The sequence below is a fragment of the Dermacentor albipictus genome, chromosome 1 (assembly GCF_038994185.2).
Source record: "Dermacentor albipictus isolate Rhodes 1998 colony chromosome 1, USDA_Dalb.pri_finalv2, whole genome shotgun sequence".
NCBI lineage: Eukaryota > Metazoa > Arthropoda > Arachnida > Ixodida > Ixodidae > Dermacentor > Dermacentor albipictus.
In genome coordinates, this window is record NC_091821.1 from 313,251,774 (window position 1) to 313,276,394 (window position 24,621).

General features: G+C 46.2%; 1 protein-coding gene and 1 pseudogene across 2 annotated transcripts; one reads left to right on the plus strand and one right to left on the minus strand.

The window, feature by feature from the left end:
• Window positions 1-191: 191 nt before the first annotated feature.
• LOC135904822 (BRCA1-associated RING domain protein 1-like) lies at window positions 192-24,214 on the plus strand. Of its 2 annotated transcripts, XM_065435808.2 has the most exons (12): window positions 192-333; window positions 387-443; window positions 499-644; window positions 721-771; window positions 3,619-3,696; window positions 5,249-5,340; window positions 5,456-5,536; window positions 7,562-7,734; window positions 7,895-8,003; window positions 10,129-10,261; window positions 19,043-19,147; window positions 23,756-24,214. In XM_065435808.2, the coding sequence occupies exons 1-12, from the start codon at window positions 275-277 to the stop codon at window positions 24,130-24,132; spliced, it is 1,461 nt and encodes a 486-aa protein (XP_065291880.2). In that variant the 5' UTR covers window positions 192-274; the 3' UTR covers window positions 24,133-24,214. The 2 variants fall into 2 exon arrangements, with proteins under 2 accessions (XP_065291880.2, XP_065291897.2); XM_065435825.2 differs by lacking the exons at window positions 192-333; window positions 387-443 and adding an exon at window positions 1,395-1,431 and having other exon boundaries at window positions 505-644.
• Window positions 1,444-3,610, minus strand: LOC135904851 (uncharacterized; annotated as a pseudogene).
• Window positions 24,215-24,621: the final 407 nt, after the last annotated feature.

The following is a 24,621-nucleotide window of genomic DNA, read 5'->3' on the forward strand; positions in this document are numbered from 1 at the left end:
AAGGATCGTACAACTAACGTCTAGAGTCTTCTGGCGCGCCCATTGTTGACACATTTTTAAAAAGTATAATAGTAATAATAAAAGAAAAATATCACAAAGTATGAAAAAGGACCTCCGCGCTGCAGAAGAATCCCCGTCGAAATAGCAAAGGTTCCGAGCGCGCCAAAATCTCAAACAGATGATAGAAGCTCAGTTCGACGAGCTGTCAAATATCCGTACCACCGTTTATAAAGCTTTTAAACGGTGATTCGTACCATAGCAGGCGAAGCAGGAGATGGAAGAAACAAGACGTGCGCTGGAGGAGCTGTTCTCTCTTCTGAAGTGTGTTCAGTGGTAAGCGGATGACGGCACTTGCGTCTATCTTATCTTACCGCGCGTCCTTACAGCGAGGACCTGCTTCAAGAGCCGCACATTGTTGGCCTGTGCGGCCACACAGTATGCAGGTAAGTTCTCCATCGCCGCATATGTGTGGCTTGATGCTGATTGTGCGCAACACAGGCGCTGCATCGGTCGCCGTGATGCGTGTGGTATCTGTGGCTCCCCGACAACACAACGCGAGCTCAAGCCGGACCCGCAGATTAGCGGCGTGCTCACTTGCGCCGCGAAACTCGGACAACTCCTGTCAAATTCAAAATTAGGCGTTGGTACGGTCGCTTATTATTTCTCTCCGTCAATGTCGCATATTGATGTCGAACACTTGTAAAGATTATAATTCTGCAGAAACAGCACCTGGTGAGGATGGCTTACAAGATGCTGCCCAAGGCAGTGATGGTAAGTAGTTTTTGTTCTTGCAGGACAAGTTTGTGTAGTAGAGCTTGATCTTGTGCCTCTTGGTGGGCGATTTAAGAATCTAAATGTGCGAAACGATGAGGACAGGGCGAGAAACACATACATGTGCATGAAAACTGATGTGGTTTTCCCAAAAGTGAAAACCAAATTCATCCGGTCAAGAGACTCCAGCATGTAAGCGATCTTTCAAAATGTTTTTGCATTGTTTTTGCCTTGCGAAGTTGATATCAAAAAGTGTTTTCTTAAATGAATATATCAAATCAAACATCTACAGAACAACTTAAACAACCCTTTACTAATGGCCTCATTCACTCTCAGGGGGGATGGATGGATGGATAAGGCTAAACCCTTTAAAGGATGGATGGTTGGAAGGTAGGAGCATCCACCTTGAAACGGAGTGATGGCAGTTGCCACCATGCTCAGCTTTTTATTTTTGTTTAACTGTGTTGTAAGTTATTAAAATTCGCCATTTTCTTTAAATACTTCTTCCTACACTTTTAACCTTATGTCACCTCTCTGCTTTTGAACCACCAATCTTCCAATTGCTTTTTGCTAACTTCCACCGCATATTTATTTACCTGACTGTTGTTATCTCTAAACCCTAGGGCCTCAGGAAGTGTGACTGTGCCCACATCGACATCGGTATGGATACCATCACATCTTAGTATGAGGTGTTCTATTGTTTCTACAGATTTACCACACACAGTACATGTGTCTTCTTCTTCGTTAAATTTCTTTTTATAGCTGCGCATTCTAAGACATCCTGACCCAGCTTCAAAGAGTAGAGCACCGCCTGTGGAGTTGTCATAAACCGTTTCCTTCCTGATCAGGTGGTGGCACAGGCCACCTAGCTGTGACTGATGATATATTTTGTACTTAGTAGTGGTGAGTGAAATATTGCTCTTGCCTTGATTTTAGCCACCAATCAGATAACTTCCGTTTGATTATTTCTATCTGCCTAACGCCTATTTTTCCTCCACTGTCCATAAATCCCAGTGCATTGAAAAAGTCCGCCCCATTGCTTTGAACCATAGGGCGAAGCCCTTTACAGAAAAGTATCAGGTGTTCAGCCGGTTCCTCTTCCTCTCTACATGCTCCGCATAACATGTCTATCCCTTGGTACTTGACTCGGTACGTCTTAGTCCGCAGTACTCCTGTCCTGGCTTCAAACAACGAAGAGCTTCTCCTAGATTTCTCATAGATATTTTATTTGGCAATTTCCTGCTTAAATGTTCTGTATGTTCTGAGTGCTGATTTCGTCTGCATCCCTGTTTTACACAAACCTCTCTCTGTTGCTTTAACTGTTTTCTTAACTGATGTTTCTTAGCTTGAAGGAAAAAACCAGTAAAAAAAGCACAAAGGACAAGGGTAAAGGTTCACACCACAACAACTGGACTACCAACTGACCCAGATTTCAACCCTTCTGCAAAGCATTTCTTAGCTTGGTTCCCTGCTGTTGTCCAAATATTTGCGGGACAATTTTCTAGTTTGTTTTCTCCATTGTGCGTCAACATTCCTCATGTACAAGTAACTGAAAATTTTCCTTGCCCATCGTTTTCCCGCCATTTCTCTCAATTGCTCCTCAAATTCTATCTTGCTGCTAGCTTCCCTGCCCTCAAATGATGTCCATCCCACGTCACCCTGCACCCTTTGATTTGGTGTATTTCCGTGTGCTCCCAAATCAAGCCTACCTACCCTTCGTTGCTTAATTTCCATCCTTGCTCGAACCTCTGATCTCATGTGCAGGACCTCATTGCCAAAAGTCAGACTAGGGAGCATCACCCCTCTCCAAATCCCTCTCACCACCTCATACCTATTGTAATTCCACAGTGCCCTATTTTTTTCATCACAGCTGCATTCCTGCTACCTTTAGTCGTTACGCATTTATCATGTTCCAATAGGTACTCTGCTCCATTGTTTATCCACACGCCAAATACTTGTACTTATCCACTACCTCCAGCGTAACCACCTGTATCCTATGCTCGCCGCCCTGATTATCATTAAAAATTATGAGATTTTTCATTACTACTCTTTAAACCTAACTTATCTCCTTCTTTACCGTAAATGTCCATCAATCCCTGCAAATCTTCCTTGTTGTCTGCCATAAGTACAATGTTGTTCATGTACATCAGTCCTGGTAATGACTTTTCAATCCATTCTCTTTGCTGAAAAAAAGAAAGGTTGAAGCAAAGTCTACTCCTCTCTAATTTGGTCTCTAATCCTTGTAGATACAACATGAACAACAAAGTCGACAGAGAGCACCCCTGCCTAAGCCGCTGCTGTATCTCTATAGGCTTAGATACCTTTCTTTCCCATTTTATAAACACCTTGTTGCTTTTATAGATATTTTTTGAAAGATTAGTTACTCCATCTTCCACCTCTAGTTTGCCGAATATGTCCCACAAATCCTCTCGGATTACACTGTTGTAGGCTCCCTTGACATCCATAAATGCTAGACATAGGGGCCCGTGTTCCTTTTCTGCTATTTCGATACACTGTGTTAATGAGAATAGATTGCCCTCTAACCTCCTTTGTTTCCGGAAGCCATTTTGTAGTTTCCCCAGCACCTCCTTGCCCTCCACCCATACCGACAGTCTGTCCTTTACAATCTATACGTCCCCCGCGAAATTTCTGTGAACCATGTAGCGACAGTTGGCATAAAATGGCATGCGACAACGCCTGCCTGCACCCTCCTTCCATCCCGCCCCGAACGAAAAATAAAAAAAAATGTCCTGGCTACGTCATTGGCAAACGTACAAGAGCTTCTGTGTTGCTTGATTCCCTATCTACTGCCATCATGTGCACTTGTCATTGCCTACCACTATGCAGTTGGCACTGAGAGAGGTGCCAGAGATGCTGGGCAACCTGGTTCACCATCAAAGGGTACACCTGCTAAAGGTGCCCAAGGTAAGACTCGACTTCAGGGGGATATTTTGTCGGGAAGTGGACTTTCTGCTTCAGCGATGTTGTAAGTCAGGCTGTGTAGCTGTGTTTGTAGTTAAGTAGTAACATTATTTAACACAGAGAAAGTCAAAGGCCTAGAACACAAATGGTGTGGCTAAACACTGAACAAAAACTACCTGTAACCACAGTAATCAAAGAGTGAATGGAATGCTTGGCATACTGAGCAATCTAAGAGTGTGCACCTGAAACGGAGCAAACTGTACTGCCATCAGTGAACATGATGGTAAGCCATGCCGGCAATGTATTTTAGTTCTTTCCATTGCTTTTTCTTACCCACACCAGAAAGCATCACCAGGGTTGAGACAGTGGAGAGAAGTTCCTTGTTGCACTGGTGTATGCCACCATGCCTACATTGGTCTACATGAAGCAGCAGTAGACAAATGCATGTGACACTAAGCAAAAGTGGGACATTCTGTTTTACGATGAACGGCTCATGTAGCCTGAATGGCTCATGTAGCCAATTGATTTGAACAGAGTCTACTCGCCAAGAAGGTGTGTTTAGTATCAACACGAGCGAGTGAATGTATGAGCATGCCAGTAATATGAGTGGGGAATATGAACATGATTGAGTACATGGAAGTTTAGCTAAATGCAAATGAGTGCATAGCCAAAAAAATGGCTGTGGCTTAGGTAAGGTTAAGCCCAGGATGCGAAGCATACTAGCCTTTATTTTAGTTGTTGAACCACTGTTTAGCCTGGTGAACTGCTGTTGCTTGGCTATATTTGGTTCGGCTAGACGAAGAAACAACTCATGCATTACTTCTTCGCCTTCAAGAGTGGAACGCGACAGCGTTCCCGTCGACCCGCCAAGGGGTGTAAGACAATGGGCTACAGGGCAGCGACTACGCGCCCCGCATTGGACGCGGTGAGCATCGAGCAAAGCAGCGTTCGGCGCGGCAACGAAATGTGCGCCTGAGCAAGAGACGCACGCCTTAGAAACAGCGCGTTTCTAAGGCAACACCGCATTCACTAGAGGCGCTTTTGTACCGCTTTGAAGCGTTGTACTCGTGGCTCAGTGGTAGCGTCTCCGTCCCACACTCCGGAGACCCTGGTTCGATTCCCACCCAGCCCGTCTTGCAAGAGTTGAGCCAAAGCCACTTCTCCTCTGTCGTGACGTCACGGTGTCACGTGATTTCATGGTCACCGCCGCGCCTGAGGAGCTGGGTTGAGCCCTCGTAATATGCTTCGCATAAAAGAAAAGTACTGTTGAGTGAGTGCCCACTTATGCTGTCTATCTCTGGTAGATAATATTATGCAATAGTAGATTTGTATGGGTAGCAGTAGAAAATGTTATTTTCCTCACTGTTTGACTCTACAGCATGGAATTGTAAATTTGTACACAGAACTATGCTCCATGCTTTTATATTTTAATATGCACATGTTGCTTGTGAAGCATTCTAGCTATTCTCATGTCTCCTGCTCAGAAAACTTTAGCTGTTGACTGTGTAATGGTTGAGCAAGCAAATGAAGTGATGCAAATAGCATGTGTGTGCAGAGAGAAGCAGCAGCATGGGAGTCAACACCAGGAAGGTTGCAGAGAGGCGGAACCGCTTAGGGGAGACACCCCTGCAAGTGGCAGCCATAAAGGTGTGCTTCAGTGGCCCCATCAGTGGCAGATGGTTTCTTTGTTTCTCCTAGAGGTTCTTGGTGCAGTTAGATGTATGATTCAGCACAAGTAGCCACTGCCATTGGTCTTATGCAGGGTGATGCAGCCCGTGTAAAGGTCCTGCTCAGTGCAGGTGCCAATCCAAATGTTCGTGACAACGCTGGCTGGACGCCTCTGGTGAGTGAACATTGACCCAGGCAATGCATGTTCTCATGAAAATCCATACAGTTTGGCAGTCTGTGTTGTTTTGTTGCTTTTACCTGCCCCATCACTTGTGCATGCCTGGGCATGGGTCAAGTTTCACTTTTTCTTTGAAGAACACAAAAGCAATAAAAGGACTATTTGCTTTCCATGGTGATTGTGTGCTGGGATCATGCACAATACAGTAGGACCTCGTTGATGCGATCCCATTTCGTATGATTTCCTGGCGCCGATGTGTACAATCAAGAGCACAAGAAATTACCCAATTCAGTTAGGCTTCTCTTTTACTGGTTAATACATTCTCCGAAAACACGATCTTTCGGCATCAAAGTTCAGTAGATCGCCAAAGTGCAATCGTATGATATCTTTTCCAGCCACTAGATCCCATATAAACCACACAGGGCACAAGGTGCGCGTAATTGGGAGCAGTAGGCACCCGCCATGGCAGCTTCCCTACAGTATTCGCCTGCCTGTGCCACATGAAAATGTCGGCATGCATTCAATTTCCTATTCCAGTAACACCAAATCTCCTTGTGGGTTGCAGTAGGGTCAGCGGTGATGGCTGCGACCACTACTGTGATAAGCATCTTCACCTATCTGTTTCAAAGAAGCGCGAAAAGATATGCCGGCCAAGATAATTGAAAATTTAATGACGTTTCACTCCCTTATATATGTACTTTCCCAGCCATGTGGGCTGCCATCAAACATTGGATTTCATCTATCTGTTTCACAGCTGATGTGGTGCAGTGCCGCTGGAAGCGTGGGCACTGTGTTCCGCTGTTACCCACCAGCTCGATTTTGTTTGGGTGTTCCATCACCATCTTAAAACACTATGCAATAGGAAAACAATCGTGGGCATGTCACAACTTCCCACCAAAATGCCCAGCCTTAAAGGGCACCTGAAAACCTTTGAGAATTTGTTACGCATTTCAAACAAATGTACTCATCATGTAGAGAATGACATGACCATAATCTCTGGTGAACGGCAGTAGTGCTTCGCACCATGGGAATGCCACAAATTCCCAAAAGAATCTCGTGTTTTTTTCCTGGTCTTTTTGGTGCCTCCTTTGCGAACAGGGTGTTCTGAGAATGTAGGGAGGCTTGCCTATTGTACACCACTGAACCTTTTATGAAGCTTCCATTCAGTCAGCTTCATGCTGTGGGTGATTTGGGATGAACAAAGGAGGAGCCCTTCTTCTGATGTGTTGATGCGACCCCGCAGCTTTTGGTGCTCTGTGTAGAGTTTGTAAGCGTATGTGGCAGTGGGGAGAGAGTGCGAGTTGGGCAGGTAGCGAAGGAGAGCGAGAAACGGCGATGGTGGCATTTTTTAAAAACACCTGCACTTTCCTATTACTGCACCATTTCAAAATATTCTTGCAGCTATATATTCATAGTAGACTAATACACATCAGCAACTATGTAACTAATTTTCAAGCTCAGGGTGGTTTAGGGGCCATCTAGAAGCTGCTGGCACAGGCCAAATTCAAGGAGCACAAATGTATGCTTGCTGAAACCACAATAATTACAACAAATCTAGGGCCGCCTGGGCCCGACTAGCTTGGCGCACATTGGAATCGCGTGCTGCAAAAATAGGGGAAATATTTCGCATTACATAGATTTCAACTACAATTGAGTCTGACAAATATTTAAATCACTTTGGTTTGCATGTTTTCCTGGTTTGCCTCACATTTTTTTCCAAAACGTGTGAACAAGGTTCTAGCATTTCCATCAGTTTACCACAATCATGAATCACTGCATTTCCCTGCACTGCCAAGAGGCACTGGTCCGTGTTGACAGAATGGTTTACCCTGTTTTCGTGGTTTAATGCAGTGGTGTCTGTTGCCTCTGATCGGAGGTGTTGCCGCATGCTGCGTTACCGACACCAAAAAAATTGCATGAGTGCTGCCTTTGAATGTGAAGGAACACAAACATGGGGTTCGCAAAGCTTCAACAGGAATTGTGTTGCAGCTGGTCATTGAATGCGCCTTGTGTCTTATCCAGCACGAGGCTTCCAGCCAAGGCGCCGTGGAAGTAGTGCGTCTGTTGCTTGCAGCCGGTGCATGTGTCAACGCAGCCGGTCCAGATGGTGTCACACCACTGCACGACGCTGTGCTCAGCAATGTGCCTGATGTGGTGCTGCAACTATGCAGTGCAGGTGCTGACATAGGTGCTAGGTATGTGCCCATAGCAAAACATGTACAAAGCCACTCAGTGCAGCATGCAGAAATGGACAAGTGCCCATTCATGGTGCTGCTTTCTACATGCAATTTTGTTGATTGTAAGCAAGGTAACAGTGCTCCCCTTAAGGAAGTCTTTGTGGCCTACATAACACAGGACAAACGATGGCCGAACTCCTGTGTCACTTGCCCAAAGTGAACTGATGCGGGCTGCCCTGCGGTCACCTCCTGCCCCTCGGGTGCACCAGCCGTCTGGATCTCCTCAGGTGCGTGATCAGTTTGTGCAGAAAGCAATCGCTACTGTATGCACTTCTGTGCAGATAAGCATCATACAGCATGCAACATATGAATGTACAGTCGCGAACAAAACTTCGGAGACTACAGCATCAGCAAATAATTGAAATATATTCAAGCACAGCTCCGCTGCCTGGGTTTGTTTAATACATACATTGTACTGGTCAAAGTAGTGCACATATGCGTGCACTCTTAATTTCATACAAAGTGCCCAGGCTGTGAAATAAAAAATTGTGGCACCTTCTGTTCCCAAACTTTTGCTCGCAAATGTACAGGTGCTGACAGAAGTGGTATACTCCACGCAGCGGGAGCCGAAGCAACGGCAAACTGCATCGCAATGCCATCTACAGGCAGCATCTGGGATCGAGACAGCCAATAGGTGCCCTTTATTATCTGCAGGCATGTCGCTTGACTCGTGTCAATGTTTCGTGCTTCAGCTCGCCAAAATGCCAAGCGACGCCGCTGCGTGAAGTATACCACTTTTGTCGCCACCTGTACATGTGCAGACCTGCCATATGCACCTGTTTAACTGGTCGGCTGCAGGGAACACTCACAAATACTGCACACCGAAATACAGATAGCTAAGAGGACCCACAAGTGATGTTAATTGAAACAGATGTTTCCCTTCATTTTGTAAACAGGCCCGCAGTGATGGTTTAGTGGATATGGCGTTGCACTGCTGAGCACAAAGTTGACGGTTCAATTCCCGCCTGTGCCAGCCACATTCTAACGGAGGCAGAAGTATTCAAACACGTTTGTACTGTACTATGGTGCAAATTAATGAAATCCATGTGGTCAAATTTAATACAGAACACTTCACTGCAGTGTTCGTCGTAACTCACTATGCAGCTTTGCCACGTTGAACCCCACAATTTATTTAACTAATTTTGTAAATAATGCAATTTTACTGCAGTGAACTAGTGCTCCCTAACTATACCATACCTAGCCAGCCTAGAAAAGAATATGAAGGTTCTCTGAAGTTGAACCTTGATGCCATTGTTAACAGCGAGAGCTGTTTCTTCACATGGCTTTAAGCTATGCCTATGACAGTCGCCAGACAAATCAGAATGACAAGCCACAGTAGCAAGCTGCAAAAACAAGACATTTCAAAAGTGGAGTGGTAGAACAACTGTCACTGATCCAATTTAGTGGCCCTTTCTTTTTTGCAGTTTTAATTAACTATTTACATTATTAAGTTGCTCTGGTGTCAGTTTCACTGTGCTATTCTAGCATCTGTGACATGCATTTTACAATGCTCCTGTGCATCTCTGTTGGTCATGCAAGTTTGAACAGGTGCTTGCCATAAGCCTTTTTCTGAAAAGCAGGTTTACTTGCTCGTGAAATTTGTCCAAAGCACAATTTCTTACTTCCACCCTGGCGCCCACGTAATGAATGTCATTTACACTGTTAAAGCAGTGTGTAATCTCTCTAGCCTTCGGGCTTTTGGTACATTTCTTTCACCTAATTTTGCTCTCGGGGTGTTTCGAACATCAAACAGTGTCCTGTTAAACTTCTTGTGGCCTGTTCATACGTGTTTATACCACACCATACTTGTTCTGAAGTAAGAGAAAGCCATAGTTGAACTACACGTGTAGTGAGTAACAAAAACATCAGTGTGTCACCATTTCTCACATAGATAACCATACACCAAGTTTCCAACAAGGTCAAACACTCCAAGGAAACTGAATGGCTGCATGCGTTCAGAAACACCAATTGCAGCTGTAATCTTTTCAATACAAGCTTGACATAAGACTGCCATAGTATACAATGACAGTTTACCTTTCATATGAAAAGATGTAGAGTTAGAAAACGAGTGAGTATAAAGGAATTCTTTCTCATAGCACGCCTGTTTCAGTTTCTTGTAAGAAGACTACAAATTTCACTGTGGGATAGCAAATATAGTTATAATCTGATATCTTATAATCTCATATACAAGTGCTCTCCTGTCTAATTCAAATGTTTTTCTTCAGGCAATAAGAGGTACTCTCTGAAACTTGGACAGTTTTTTTTCTAAATTGATTCTGTCAAGAATAGTGGTAAGGTGGACATTAACCACAGTTGAAGAGAAAGGTAAGAGCTTGTGCTTGCCTTTCCCAGCTGCCTCAGGGGACAAAGGAGTCTGGTGCTTTGGTGCTGCTGGCATCCGGCCTGGATGAGACTCAATGCCAGACCCTGGCGCAGTGTGCACGGCTGCTGGGAGGCAGCTGCACGGTGGCCTTCTCCCGTGAAGGTCAGAGCACAACTGGCACTTCATACTTTCCTAGCCTCAAATATAACAGTGCTTCGTTTGTGTTCAGATTGTCATTGCTGTGCTCGTTAAACTTGTTCCTTCAGTCATTACTTCACCTTTTGACATTCTGCAATCTTATTTGGGCTGCACACCATACACGCTGATGAATGAGTAGGTATATCTTAATCCAGTTGAACGCTCCAATAAAACGACCTGTATAACAAAATTAATTATGCTCTGGCCAAATTCCTATCTTTAATTTGTATTGCAGATGCCTCTAAAATAAAGACAACTATAATGAAGTTGCCTTTACAATGAAAAAATTTAGGCATCTCGGACGGCTGATTTGTTGCTTTACAACAAATGCCACGTAGCGATGCTGCCATTGCCCTCTGCAGACTCCACTGAGCTGGGCTTTGCACTATGACACTAGCAGCAGTGCTGCCGACGGACTTGATGATCCATGCTGATGTCAGCAAGCCTTAGAGTCCTGCTCCACTGCTCGCCTTGCAAAGATGCTAGCCTTGCAAAGATGCTCACCTTAAACTCCGGATATAATTTGATAAAGATTCCCAGATCATGCGTTTGGCAAGAGAATTCGCCTCAAGATGGTAAGGTGCTGGTTATTGAAGTGAAATGTTTTTCTCTCTAGCCCAATCGCTAAGCTTGTCACTTGTGAATGCTGGTCCATTGTCCACTACAATTACTTTGGTGTTCTTGAAGATTTCCCACTCAAGAAGAGGTATGATGCAGTTCGCGTCATCTCCCCCAGCTTTGGCAGCAACAAAGTGTGTGCACTCATCCATAGTGACCAGAAAAGCTTGAGTTCTTCTAACGACTTCTCCTTTCTTCTTGAGCTCAGCAAAATCAAGATGAATGATGTAGAATGGGATCATTGGGTATTCTACCACTACCATTCTGTTCCCACAGGGCTTGTATTTTGATTTGACCATTTCACACTTGTGACACGTCTTGACATAATTGGCAACATCTGCTTTCATGTTTTTCCATAAACCTCTTTGTGAGCTTGCGGTACATCTTCCAAAATCCATCATGTCCTGCCCATTGTGGACTGCTGTGATATAATTTGAGGACTGTGGGCACTTTTGCTTCAGGAACTTAGACTTTACCCTTGCGCAGCTCCTTCCCAGTGTTGCATCAAGTTAATACTTCCTTTAGAAATTTCTTGCACCACATGGAATCGAGATAATGCATCATTACCCTGATGCCTCTGCCCTGTTCTGTGCGTTATGCCAAAGCTGAATTGTTGAATCTCACTCACCCAGTGGGCTATTCTGCCCTTTGGCAGTGCAAGCTCCAAGAGATATGTCAACTGCTCATTATCAGTAAAGAACTTGAAGTCTTTGCCTTCCAGACAGCTTCTGAAGTATCCCAGGGCCATTACGACTGCTAGTGCTTCCTCTTCCATTGTTGTGTCGTTTTCTTGCAGTTTTGTGAATGTGCAGTAGTAATGTCTGATGGCTGGGTTCACTGCGAGGTTGCTCTTGTTCGTCTTGCTGATTGTCTTGTCGTCTCACAACCGGCAGTGTAGTGAGAAGTACCTGAGTAAAGTTAAAATGACAAATCAAAGTCTGGGAGTGTCAGCACAGGATCAAATGAAATGGCTCGCACAAGTTCCAGATAGCTGTTCTCACATTCTTCAGATCATATGAATGGCATGCCTTTCTGTGTCAGTGCAGTGACTCATTTTGTTTTTCTCACATAGTCATTCGCAAGACTCGCGCCTCACGACTCCCTCCAGACACTGCCCCGAACCTCGAGACGTGGACGGCTCAGCTCAAGGCCGACGTCATTAAGGCCACGAAAACATTTAGCACGGATATGCCAACCGAGAAGATGGACAGCCGCCTCGCCCACTTGCTCGAAGCCAAACAGTCTCTAATGACACGATGGAAGAGCCAGCGTCTCAACCGCAGGCTCCGCAAACGCATTGCACAACTGAACCAGACCATAATGGAACACTGCAGCACCCCATCCCAACAGCAATGGGACGAGGTGTGTAACTCCGTCGACGGACAGGTCCGCAACGGGAAGACGTGGAACCTCCTCAAACACCTGCTCGACGACACCAACACCCGCACAAACCAGCGCCACTCGCTCACCAAAGTCCTTCACCAGGCCAAAGGCACCACTTCGCCGGATGACATCGTCAAGACGCTTGTGCATAAGTACCTGCCGATACCCAAAGGCCCGCTGACCCTATATCCCGATTACACCGGTACCGAGAACAATCTCCTAGATTTTTCCGTCGAAGAGATACGCCGGGCTCTCCATGAACTAAACGGCCGTTCCGCCCCAGGCCCCGATGGCATAACCAACAAGCTCCTGCGGAACTTAGACGACCCCTCGGTCGTGTACCTCACGGACGCCATCAATGACGTGTGGGGGCGGGGCGAGTTACCTGATGCCTGGAAACTAGCCCAGACGATCCTCATTCCGAAACCGGGCAAGGCGCCTGGCGTCGATAACCTTCGCCCCATCTCGCTAACGTCGTGCGTGGGTAAGGTGGCCGAGCATGTCGTACTCAACAGAGTCGGCCGGTATCTCGAAGACCAGGACTGTTACACACACCACATGATCGGCTTTCGACCCGGGCTCTCGACTCGGGATACGATGCTTCTCCTGAAACACCAAATCATAGACGCCGGGGCTACTTGGGGCACCCGCGCCATACTTGGCTTTGACCTGGAGAAGGCTTTCGATAACATCCAGCACTCGGCAATACCAAAGGCGATCACGGCCTTAGGGCTCGGGCGCCGGTTCTATGAGTTCGTCCGCTCCTTCTTAACCCGTCGCAAGGCCGTGCTCCGTGTCGGAGACCTCACGTCGGAAGAAGTTGAGCTCGGACAGCGTGGCACCCCCCAGGGCTCCGTCCTCTCGCCGACGCTGTTCAACCTGGTGATGATTGGGCTTTCCGAACGCCTGTCGAAGATACAAGGCCTCAACCATACAGTATACGCGGACGACATCACCATTTGGTGCTCCGCGGGGTCGGATGGCTTTATCGAATCCGCTCTGCAGGAGGCAGTCGAAACTGCCGAATCCAACTGCCTCGACCACACGGGCCTCAAGTGCTCCTCCGCCAAATCGGAGTTGTTGTTGTACAGCCCAAAACGACGAGGCAAAAGGCCTAACGGATGGAAACCACCGACCGAGCGCAACATCACTGTCCGCACCAGAGACGGCCGCCCAATCCCCAGGGTTGACTCCATCCGAGTACTGGGAATGATTATCGAGGCAGGCGGATCCAACATCCAAACGGTCCACAAGCTGACGACAAAGACGGAGAACGCAATACGACTTGTACGCAAGGTGGCCAACCGTCACCACGGCCTCAAAGAAGACAATGTGCTGCGTCTCGTACACGCGTTCGTCCTATGTCACTTCACCTACGTCGCAGCAATGCATAAGTGGAAACAATCGGAGCGTGACAAGCTCAATACACTAATCCGAAAGGTAGTGAAGCGGGCCCTTGGGCTACCGATCACGACGCCGACGTATCAACTCCTCGAGCTCAAGGTGCACAATAGCCTCGAAGAGATCGCTGAGGCTCAGGAGAGAGCGCAGATGATACGACTGACGATGACGAAGACCGGCCGTCACATCTTGCGCGAGCTCGGGTACTTCCCACTGAACACCCAGGATCCATCGGAGCTTACGCCGGTTCCCCGCGAGCTCCGCGACCTGATCATGATCGCACCCATTCCGCGAAACGTCCATCTGGAACACAATCGAGGCAGGCGCCAAGCCCGGGCCACCGCGTTCCTCAAACGAGTAAACAAGAAAGCGGACGACGTCGCTTTCGTGGATGCCGCCGCCTACCGATGCAACCGAGCCTTCGCCGCGGTAGCGGTCTCGTCCTCGCATCGAACTTTAAACGCCGCCACGGTACGCACTTGTGATCCCGAGGTGGCGGAGCAAGTGGCCATAGCCCTGGCAATGCTCGACGATAAGCGAACGACAATATTCAGCGACTCGAGACCAGCCATCAAAGCGTTCGAGAGAGGAGTCGTCTCCGTCAAGGCGTTACGCATCCTCCGCGGCGCTGATCCAAGCACCCTCAAACACCACACCGTCATCTGGTTTCCCGCCCACCTGGGTCAGATTCCGGGCGCCCCGCCCAACCTCAACGAGACAGCCCACGACGCTGCGCGCGCTTACCGACCGCGCCGTCACCCCCGGGCAACTACGTCTCGATGAGTTGGAGGCGAACAGGGATGCCCCAATAACCTACAATGAAATAACCCAACACTTTTACTTGGGACGACGTCTCTTTCCGCCCCCGCACCCCAAACTAAACAGGCCGCAGGCGCTAACGCTACGCTTATTACAGACTGATACCTATCCAAACCCGGCCACCTTACACATAATCTACCCGGACGTCTACCCAGACGATGCGTGCCCCTCGTGCGGGGTCACGGCGACACTCGCACACGTGCTCTGGGAGTGCAGAAACGCTCCGCCCGACTCTACCTCCGACAGGTGGGAGAAGACCCTAAGAAGCCCGCTCCTACAAGACCAGCAATGGGCCGTCCAGCAGGCTCGCGCAGCGGCCGCCAGGTATTCCCTGTCGGTCCCTGCGTGGGAGACGCCCACTGCGCGCTGACGTGCGTCCTGCAGGACTTTTATTAAAGTTTTTCCAATCCAATCATTTACAAACACACAAAAGTGGCATTCAAGCCCAAGGAACACTCTTAAAGAAGAAATGTCATGTGGTTTTGCCAGCTTCTTGATGCGCTGAATGCTCTCCTCTTGCATAATCTCGAGTTTCGGTGACCCATTGGGGTGAGAGGCAGATGAAGCATTCGCTCCCCCTGCCGGCACTTTTTCCAATAGCGTCGTCCCAGTGCGGGAGACTCTATCAGCCGCGGAAGTGGAGTGCGGCTGGCTTCGCTTAAATCATAGCGTTGAGAAAATATCGTCGGCATATGTGGAATGAAACCGTATCACTCGTCGCTGACTCCCAAATTTATCAAAATGAATAGTTTTCGCATTTAAATTGGCTTTTTTCGGTTGCCCGATAATTCGAAAAATTTTGCGGCCCTTTCCTGTGTAAGAAAAATGGATTGGTGTCTATACTTACTTTGCGTAAAAGGTTGAATTTCAATGCGATGAAATTTAGATATAACGAGGCAAATTGACGATTTTACTGACGTTGTTACATTGATGTTTAACCGTATTCTCTTTTAGTGGTACCTGCCAATATCCCTTGCACAGGTTAATGCCAGAAAACCAGACATCCTCCTGTCTCATCAATAGTTTCATCAATGCTCAGCATTGGATACGAGAAAAGATCTGTTTGTTTGTTTACTAGTCAATTTGTACAGTGTCAAAATGACTTTTCTTTCAGAAAAATCGTATTGGGCAAGGCAAAAGACGAAGGAAAAGGCCTGACGATTCCCGCCTCTGGCATTCCTTGAAGCTCCTACTTAAACCATACTTTTTTCTTATGACTGAGGCTATATGGCGTTCTCTTGGCTATAGTGCTGTCGCATAATAGGAAAGGTACCTCAATGGCTGTTGTGGCTTCTGGATATGAGCCAACGCACAAAATTTCTGAAAACTTCAAAGGTACATCCTCTGCAGAACACAGTCTACAATCAGTATTTTGGGCGATACGAAGTTGATGACATCCTCATCCTATGATGACCAAATCATTCCAGATGATATTAATCTTCATGCATTTTATATCAGGCGTTGATAAGATAAAATCAAAGTTGACTTAGGGCACCACCAATGCTTCAACGTTTGACTTTTCACCTTCAAACTTCAGATAAGCTGACGTTTATCTGTTATATTCTCGGCAAGAACCATCGTAGCCGTAGACACGGATGGTCTTCCCACGCACGATGTTGTCAAAATTGACTAGGCTCTGGTTTAATAAACTTACAGAAGCATCAGCATCAATTAAAACTGATAATGTGAGGCCATCCACTAGCTCAAAATGCCTGTCTTCATGAGAAATGCTGCTTCCTCAACAGTGCATCACCTTTGATCCAATTCCTAACTCTCTGTACGTTGGGCGTCACGCTGCAGTGTCGGTTACAATCAGTGCTAGTCTCTGCTGCCCCCAATGTTGTGGCTGTGTTCTTGTCACGGTAATTGCCTCTGCTGCCCAGCATCCCCTTATCAGGTGCACGTTGTCCCGGACATGTAGTATGCGTCAGTGCTAGTAGTAATTCATCCATAGTGGTTAGCAACCTCGCTTGAATCTGTCTTTAATAACAGCTGGTCATACCATACATAACAAGAGCCAGAAGAAGAATCCGCCAATGTCGGGTCAGCAGTACGAAGTAACCGCCACTTTTCAAAAATGTACTCTTTGGTATTAGTGCCTCTCTGTCTGTAGACAATATCACTATCCTAGAGCTCTACAGGATTCACCTGAAAAGCACTCGAGAAGCTTTTCCTCCATTCAGTCCAAAGAGTATTTGTATGCAACATTATTTGCAAGTCAAACCACTTCCATACGTTCCCACAGAGAAAAAGTGTCACATTATGTATGCAGCCTTCATCGGTTATTCATTGGTTTTTGTTGCAGGTATATTTGTAGTAATCCAATGAAAAAGCTACGCCTGAGGAAGTGCCGTCAAACAAGTCTGGTCTCACAGAAAAGGTCTTTGCACCTTCCTCTCATATTTGCAACTGAAATAAGTCCTAAGAGCTGCTGCAACTGTGCCTTATATATCATCTGCAGTTCTTGTAATGAGCTAATAAAACATCCTGTGTTAGAGTCAGTGAAATTTGCTTGCGTCCGCATTTCATGTGCCAATGGGACTCTTCCTCACCAAGACACCAAATCATACTGACACTCGCACTACCTGGATTGATGAGGTCATCTACAGTAGCTCCGGCTATTGGCCTCGAGCTCCACCACTGGAAAAGCTGGCGCCACCGTCGGCGTGACGTGCTATTAGGGATCACATGGACATAGCAGCCACGTCGGCTCCTTCGAGAGCGCCGAAGCGAGCTGAAAACGAGAGTTTAAATTCCCTCGTACGCTGCGGTCCGCATTTAGTGGCGAGATTTTCCCGCTTCGAGTGTCTCCTTTACAACGCTTGAAAGCACTAGAATAGGTAGTGGCTGCCTTTGGAGGCGTGCAGCATGGTAGGCTACTTCTCGGTGCCGCAGTGCCGGACGTACGCAACGGAGCTCGGTGTCAGTCTTATTCACACGTAGCCGCAGGACAAGAAGCTGCGTGAAGCTTGGCTCGCGAAACATAAAACCGGCAAACAGTCATCGGCTACAACTCGGGTATGCAGCAAGCAGAAACACGAAGAAGATTTCTGCTACGGCGCCGGGTCTGCGATGTTCCGAAAACGCACACTGAGACGCTCGCCCGCGTCCGCTGCCCGACTAATGTCATGACGGTTTGGTCTATGAACTTGTCGATGCTATAGATACTGGCAAGTTCACTGGAATGGAAAGGGAGCGGTGAGACGCACATTAAAAAAAAGGCATGGCATATGGTCATGTTTTTACGTGTTATGAATGAATGCACTGGATTACAAAAAAGAAGCAGTGGGAATCGCACGCTGAGAACACCGATAAACATACAGTGTGACGCAACTCGAGAAATAATATGGAAACTTCCAAGAATTTAGAAGAAAAAAAAAAAAAGATTGAATCGTCGCGACGGCACATCACAGTCCCCGTAGGTGTCGAAGTCTCTACAATTAAATTATTTTGAACAGCTCTGATAGCGCCCATGCAACAATTGTTGCTTGTATACTGTCAAATGCTCACATTCTGCGGCCTAAAGCTCATGGCACGGTGCGAAAACGCGCTTACAGCGAAAACAAAACATTGTGCGTGGACATGCATGCAGACATGCAGTCGGTCGCTGCGAACCCGTGCAATCGCTGCATTGAGGCTTCATTCTGTTATGCCCCATTTGGTTATACAGACAGCCCACTCTAACAACGTATTTCACATAGTTTACTCTCAGCGTTTGGCTACCTTTCACGCAAGAAGCCGGTTCGGGAGACTCCATCGCGGCGACCGCGCGCAGTGGCGTTCACTGTACGTATTCGGTAAAGAGATAGCATTTGTAAGCAAGTCTGTGCTTTCAGTTTGCCCAAGATTATTATTTAGACAGTAAAAAACTTATCTCGTTTCGAAAGTACTTACAGAAATGCCCGGGAGAGCTCGCGCGTGTTTTCACTGAGCGCTGACAGCAAAACCTATGAGGAGCGCGCCGCGTGATCCCTCATACTACGCCAGCGAGGCGCTTCCGATAGATGGCGACTCTGTAACTCCTCGCCGCCAAAATGGGAAATGGTCTCCAGAAGACTCAGAGTGGTACTGTCCTCAGGCAGTTTGACGTATCTCTCGCCATCTGGTTGGAAACCTGCGATGCCGAATAGCCCCTCACAGTGCATGATGCTAAACTTGATCTTCATTTGCATGTTCCAGACCTCAACTGTGCCAATGCAAAGTTTCTATGTAGACATAGTGACTATTGGTTTATTGCTGCATTCTTAAGCAAGCTTCCCTTCTTTTTCTTTTTCTTTCCTGCCCCCTGGCCACTTGTGATGTGGATCGCTACAATATTGTTAAAACTTGTAGAATCATTGTAAGTGGGTTTGACTGTGTCACATTGATGAGCTAGGCTTGTCTAAAGCGCTTAAAAGGTTAAGGCCATTGTTCTGACCAACTACAGTGTGCCTTCCAGCATTGTGCTTCACTTTCCACCTTAGAGTGGCAACTGGAGGCTTTCAACATGCTAATGGAAACTGGCTAGCCTGTCTTCTCTTGCAGTGAGCCACCTGGTGGTAAGCTGTGACAAACAGGGCAACTGCTGCCAGCGGACACTAAAAGTGCTTAGCGCTATGGCTGCTGGAACATGGATTGTCAGCTTTTCCTGTAAGTCATGTTTTTCAGCTGTGTTGTGTACTGCAAATTATAAGCTTTGATTACTGCTTGGCTAAAGCTGCTAGCTTGTGGTGGGCTACAATGCTATAGCAAAGTCATGATATATTGTAAGGAACGTTTGCATTAGTATAGCAGACTTCAGTTAATTCGATTTTTCGCTTATTTTTATCAAGATCCAGGCCAGCACCCATATATTTCTATGGGCCAAAACGAAAATAAAATCTATAGTTGAAAGTAGTGCTGTCTCTGAGTATCCGTTTCTTTCTACGTCCTTGTTCAGTCGTGCTTCCGCATTCTACGAAAACTTTCGTTATTTTGATCCTAAACTTGGTCTTGGCCAGTTTATTCGAACTTGACCAATCGGCACGCGCGCGTCTGACCCCTCTAGTCACCCCAATAGCGACCCCTTTAGTGGCAAAATTTGTCTCAGCAGAGCTTAGGGGACAGTGAATGCATTGAACACAGATCATCTTCCATTGAAAACGCATATTCTCGACAGCCCTAGGAGAATTTTCAAGTAGTAACCGTAGCTCACAATGTCTGATTACAGTATTTAGTGGGGGGGGGGGGGGGCGCGAAAATTAAAAAATTTCAAGTACCATCGGAATATATCTTCAATATATTCGAGAACTAGGCATTCGAAAATTTGGTTGGATACGAATATTCGAAACAAATAGAATATATTGCTGGCTGTGCGCGAGCAGACACGGCCTTTGGAGTTTATGTCTGTGTGATCTTAGAATATGTGTGTGATTTCGTGCTGAATATCGTAATAATTTCGTGCTTCTGGCGAATTTCCCCTGTAAAGCATGCTCAGCCATTGGACGTCTAAGTTGTGCGGAAAAGCCAGCCTCTCAGCAGCAAAGGGCGCTGGTGTGCGGTCAGCGAGGGTGCACAGAGCGCTATGAAAGGGAATGGGGCGACTCCGCGAAGGAATCCAACTTCAATAAGAATGTTCTTTGTGGAGGTCTAGGTCCAATGGGCTGATCCTCTATTACTGTATTCTCCATTACTTACTTTCTTCCATGTTTCCTTGTAGATGGTTTTAGTGTGTGGTGCTCCTCGTTGCTTTAGAAAAAGCATATTTATAAATAACAGGAGATGCCGATAAAGTCGTCCGACTATGGGACCTCCTTCTGTATAATATTGTTCTTTGTAACCTATAATCTATTATGAATAAATTCAATTCAACATCCCAGCTCCCCGCCGCATGTCCATAGGCGCCTCCATACAGCATGCGTTTTGCATGCCTGTTACAATATTTCAGGATAGCGTTGTCAGGGTGTCTACCAACCGAGAAAACCGAGAATTCTCAAGGATTTTGAATAGTCTGGAAATACTCAGGTAGTTCGAGCTTCTATGAGAAAAAATTAGCTGTAATTTTATTAAAACGGAACGAAAGTCGCGCGAATGCTGTGTGTGTTTGAGGGTGTGGATGTGATCGAGTCGTACTCTCCTCGTCAAAACGCTATTCCTGTTGAAAGGGTGTTTTCCTACCTCACCGACAATAGGCTTTGTCTTGCAGCAGCTGACAAACAAGGTGGGTTTTTCGTCACAACTAGAAATAATGTCTTGGAAAAAGTGCAAGCTTCCATTGATTCTGTGTTTATTAAGCGAACTGGTGTTGATCTGAGGAGGGTAAAATCGCAGGCGAAACGCATAATATTGGAATTGAATCTAGGCACTCTTGCACAATCTGTAGACAGCAAGGAAGGCTTGGCCCTTCGGATGTTTTTCTCGGCAAAAACCCACAAGCCGGAAACGCCTTTTCGTGTCATTATTTCGGAAAAAGGCACGTGGCAATATTCCTTCTCCTGTTGGCTCCAATGTCACCTTAAGAAGCTAGATGTTAATGATCCGTTTCTGGTTAAAGGGTCTTCCGAGGTTATACACTACCTTTCTCAACATTCTGACGTCACATTTAAGGCTATGTCCATAGATATAAAAGACTTGTTTTATTCTATTCCGCATCAGGCGCTCCTGGATGTTATCGAAGAAGCCATTAGTAGTTAGTGCTGTTGCGTTCCAGAATGAATGTGGCGTGTCTGTTTCAGACTATAAAATTGCTTCAACTTTACCTTTCCTCAACTTTCGCCGAATGGAATGGGAATGTTTTCCTTCTGAAAAGCGGGATATGTATAAGGTCTTGTATCGCTCCCTTGTTGAGCGATTTATTTTTGGCTTACCTAGACAGGAACGTCATGTCACAGATGGGCAATATAAAAATCGGAAAAGCCTTTCGTTGTGTGGATGATTTTTTAATTCTGTTTAATTGTAAGGACAGCTGTGTGGCGGCCTCTTGTTCGTCAGACGTTGGATCTGTTCGAAGAATGCTTATCTTCGCTCACACTCACACACGAGCTTCAGAAGAATGGGTCCCTCAGGTTTTTAGATTTGAATTTATCTTTTACCCGGCAATATGTATGCTGGAGCCGCGAGCTAATAAGCCTCTGTTATCCTATGCATCTGCCCATTCAAAACTCGTTAAGAGAGGTATCGTTCATGATTGCTTGCATAATGCGCTAACAAAATCCTGTTATCATTTGATAGAACCTAGTTTCAGTTCGCAGATTGCTCGACTGAGGGCGGCAGGGTACACAAGCAACCTTCTTGTCTCAATCTCGGAGAACTTGCTTAGTAAGTTAAGCACCGATCCTCACAGTATTGAGCCTCAGGTACACGTTCGAAGAAACAAAACAGCTGTTGTCCCGTACGTTCATGGGATTTCCCACCAACTGAAAAAAATAGGACAAAGAGCAGGTATCGATGTTGTTTTCTCTGCTCCAAACAAACTTGCCCAGCTTTGTGTCAGAACTAATCCTGCTGCTAAGGAACGTAGGATTTGCAGTATTAATCATAGGGAAAAGTATACAGTTTATTCGAAAGGTGTTGTGTACAAGATACTCTTGAAATGCGGTCAGTCTTATATAGGGCAGACAGGTAGATGGCTCAATGTTAGGTTACAAGAACACAGCAATAAAGTGCGCAAAGGGGGGGGAAGGGTTTCTAGGTGTTCATTGCGCACAATGCAGCTGCATCCCACTTTTTGAAGGAACCACTATTTTAGCCAGGCATTCCAATGAATGCACCAGACTTATCATGACTCAGTTAGTAAGCCGTCAATTGCATTAACAGATAAAGAACTGCTTTTTCTGAGGTCGCACATGTGCTCTCGTTCATCTTAGGCGGCAGTCATGGTTCCTTTAAATTTTGAATGCTTACTCATGTCGGTTTGATGCTTTGTGGGGGGCGTTTTTGTCTTGGTGTCTCAGTATATATGCCTGTTACACGAAATAAAAATCAGTTGAAAGTCAATGCTTGTCTTCGGCATTCTTTCGGTCCCTTGTCCTTGTATGCGCTGTAAGTGATGTTTGAAACAATGTATGCCTTTGTTGTCTCTAAAAGCAGTTAAATCGGAAATGAACTCAAGCTCTCTTGCTCTGAACTTTATAATGGGTTACTAAGTTGTATTATGAAGTTATGTAACAGTAGTATGAGCACTGTTACTGCAAGATGGGGGCTTTGTAAGCCATAAAAAAAAAGCACAAATGAAAGACAGGTGGTGCTACAACCCTAATTTCCTGCATTAGCTTGATGTGGCACCGCATATTTTGGTGGCATCAACTCGGGTCTAGTTGATTTTTAATTAAAAGAAGGCGTACATTGCATTTAAGGGAACCAGGAACTCAACCTAGTGAGTTAAAAAAATTGTGTGCCAAGATGTCCCGAAATAAAAAAAGGGTTTTTTTAATCCGTGACATCATACTGACACACTCATGCTGACATTTCAGAGAAAAATTCAAAGAAAGAAAGTTGGGCCTTTATTTTCTCCAGTAGTAAACATTCTCCCACTAAATGAATGTGGATTGGGCGTTGAAATATAATCTGCTATTGTAATCTGATTTAGTGTCTATGTGTCAGGCCCCTGGGTTTAATATGGCATTATCATAGTGGAATTGATATGGGAGAGAGGAATTATTACAAAAAGTGCCCCAAACTGCTCTGGTCATTGGTGTAGTGAGGGGGATGATAGAGACGCTAATTCAGATGACAAGTTATTAGGAAAGGTGTTAATAAAGGGTCTGTCCCACTCTGAAATGATACAGACCCAGAGAATTGGTTATGTTGTTTTATTCTGTGAGTAGTGCCATACCATATAGAGTTGTGTAAAGGCTGCACTTTTTAAAAATAATTTTGATGGGGTGCGGGGCTTACATGGGACTGCACCTTTTGGTCAAAATGGTGCTGGCACAGCCAGCGACATGTGCACACCCCGGCTCTAGCAATATAGTAGCGGCATGTGGCGCTGCCGCTACTAGATTGCAAGAGCCAGGGTGTGCACAAGTCGCTGGCTGCGCCAGCACCATTTTGACCAAAAGGTGCAGTCCCATGTAAGGGAAGCACGCAGTGCGCGAAAATTCGCCAATGCATGCGCACGGCATCTGGGCATCAAACACCATTGTTTCTTTGTCGGAAATTTGTTTCCATATTTTGAGGTGCCAAGCTGGGGGTGCAGCCCTTACATGAGTCTATACGGTATGTTCCTAAGCAGCAAGTACTGTTATGCAAGTCAGGTATCAATGTGAATTTGTGGTGCAGGGGTGGAGGGCTGCCTACAGCACGGCCTCCGCATAGATGAGGCCTCACACGAAGCCCAAGGGGTGCGGCAACACCCAAATAGCAAAGCTCCACAGCGTGCACGCCTCAGCGGGGGTGGCACCCTGTTCTCCGGCTACAGCGTTGTCCTGCAGGGCCCCTTTGCACGAGGACCCTCGCGGGACGAGTTGGCCACGCTTCTCATGCTAGCCGGTGCTCGCCTGCTCAGCAGAGTGCCCCCCAGTGGTGACCATGACCAGGCTGTGCTTGTGGTCACCGACTCACCCACCACTAGCCGCACCCATGCAGCCACCTATGTTGAACCCGCATGGCTGTTGGACTGCATTTCACGCTTTGAGATCACCCTGCCTTCATCATAATAGCACGCTCCACAGCATGCAACAGTGGCTCACTAATATTTCTGAATAAATATTTGGATGGCTGTCAGCCACCACTCTATAACCATGTGCCCATTTGTGAGAGTGGTTCATTTTTAGCTTGAAATAACATCAAGCCATACTTAGATGACAGATGCTCTACCCGTTAAAAGGAAAAATTTACTGCCACCATGTTACAGAGCATCAAATTTGCCAAATCATGGTGCAGACGTCCCACCGAATAAAATTAAAACTTGGAAGCATGCACAAGCACTGTGCATCATTCCATATTTGTAATGCTGTAGTCAGTTTATCCTGCATTGACTGCAATATCTTGTTTTTGACAATCCGTTCTGAAAAAGAAAAAAAAAAAACTTCCTTCCTTTGCATGCTACAGTTGTACACTGCGGTTTGCACACTTCTGTTTTTCATCTATCAGACTGTTTCCATTTAGTTACTTGTTTGGCAGAAAGATGTGATTTTCTGATGTGC

Bases quoted from the DNA above. Each gene is read 5' to 3' on its own strand.
- LOC135904822 (XM_065435808.2), top strand. From the start codon at position 275: ATGGAAGAAACAAGACGTGCGCTGGAGGAGCTGTTCTCTCTTCTGAAG. The intron at 3,697-5,248 runs GTAAGACTCGAC...ATGTGTGTGCAG, and splicing joins ACCTGCTAAAGGTGCCCAAG to AGAGAAGCAGCAGCATGGGA. The intron at 10,262-19,042 runs GTCAGAGCACAA...CTTCTCTTGCAG, and splicing joins GGTGGCCTTCTCCCGTGAAG to TGAGCCACCTGGTGGTAAGC.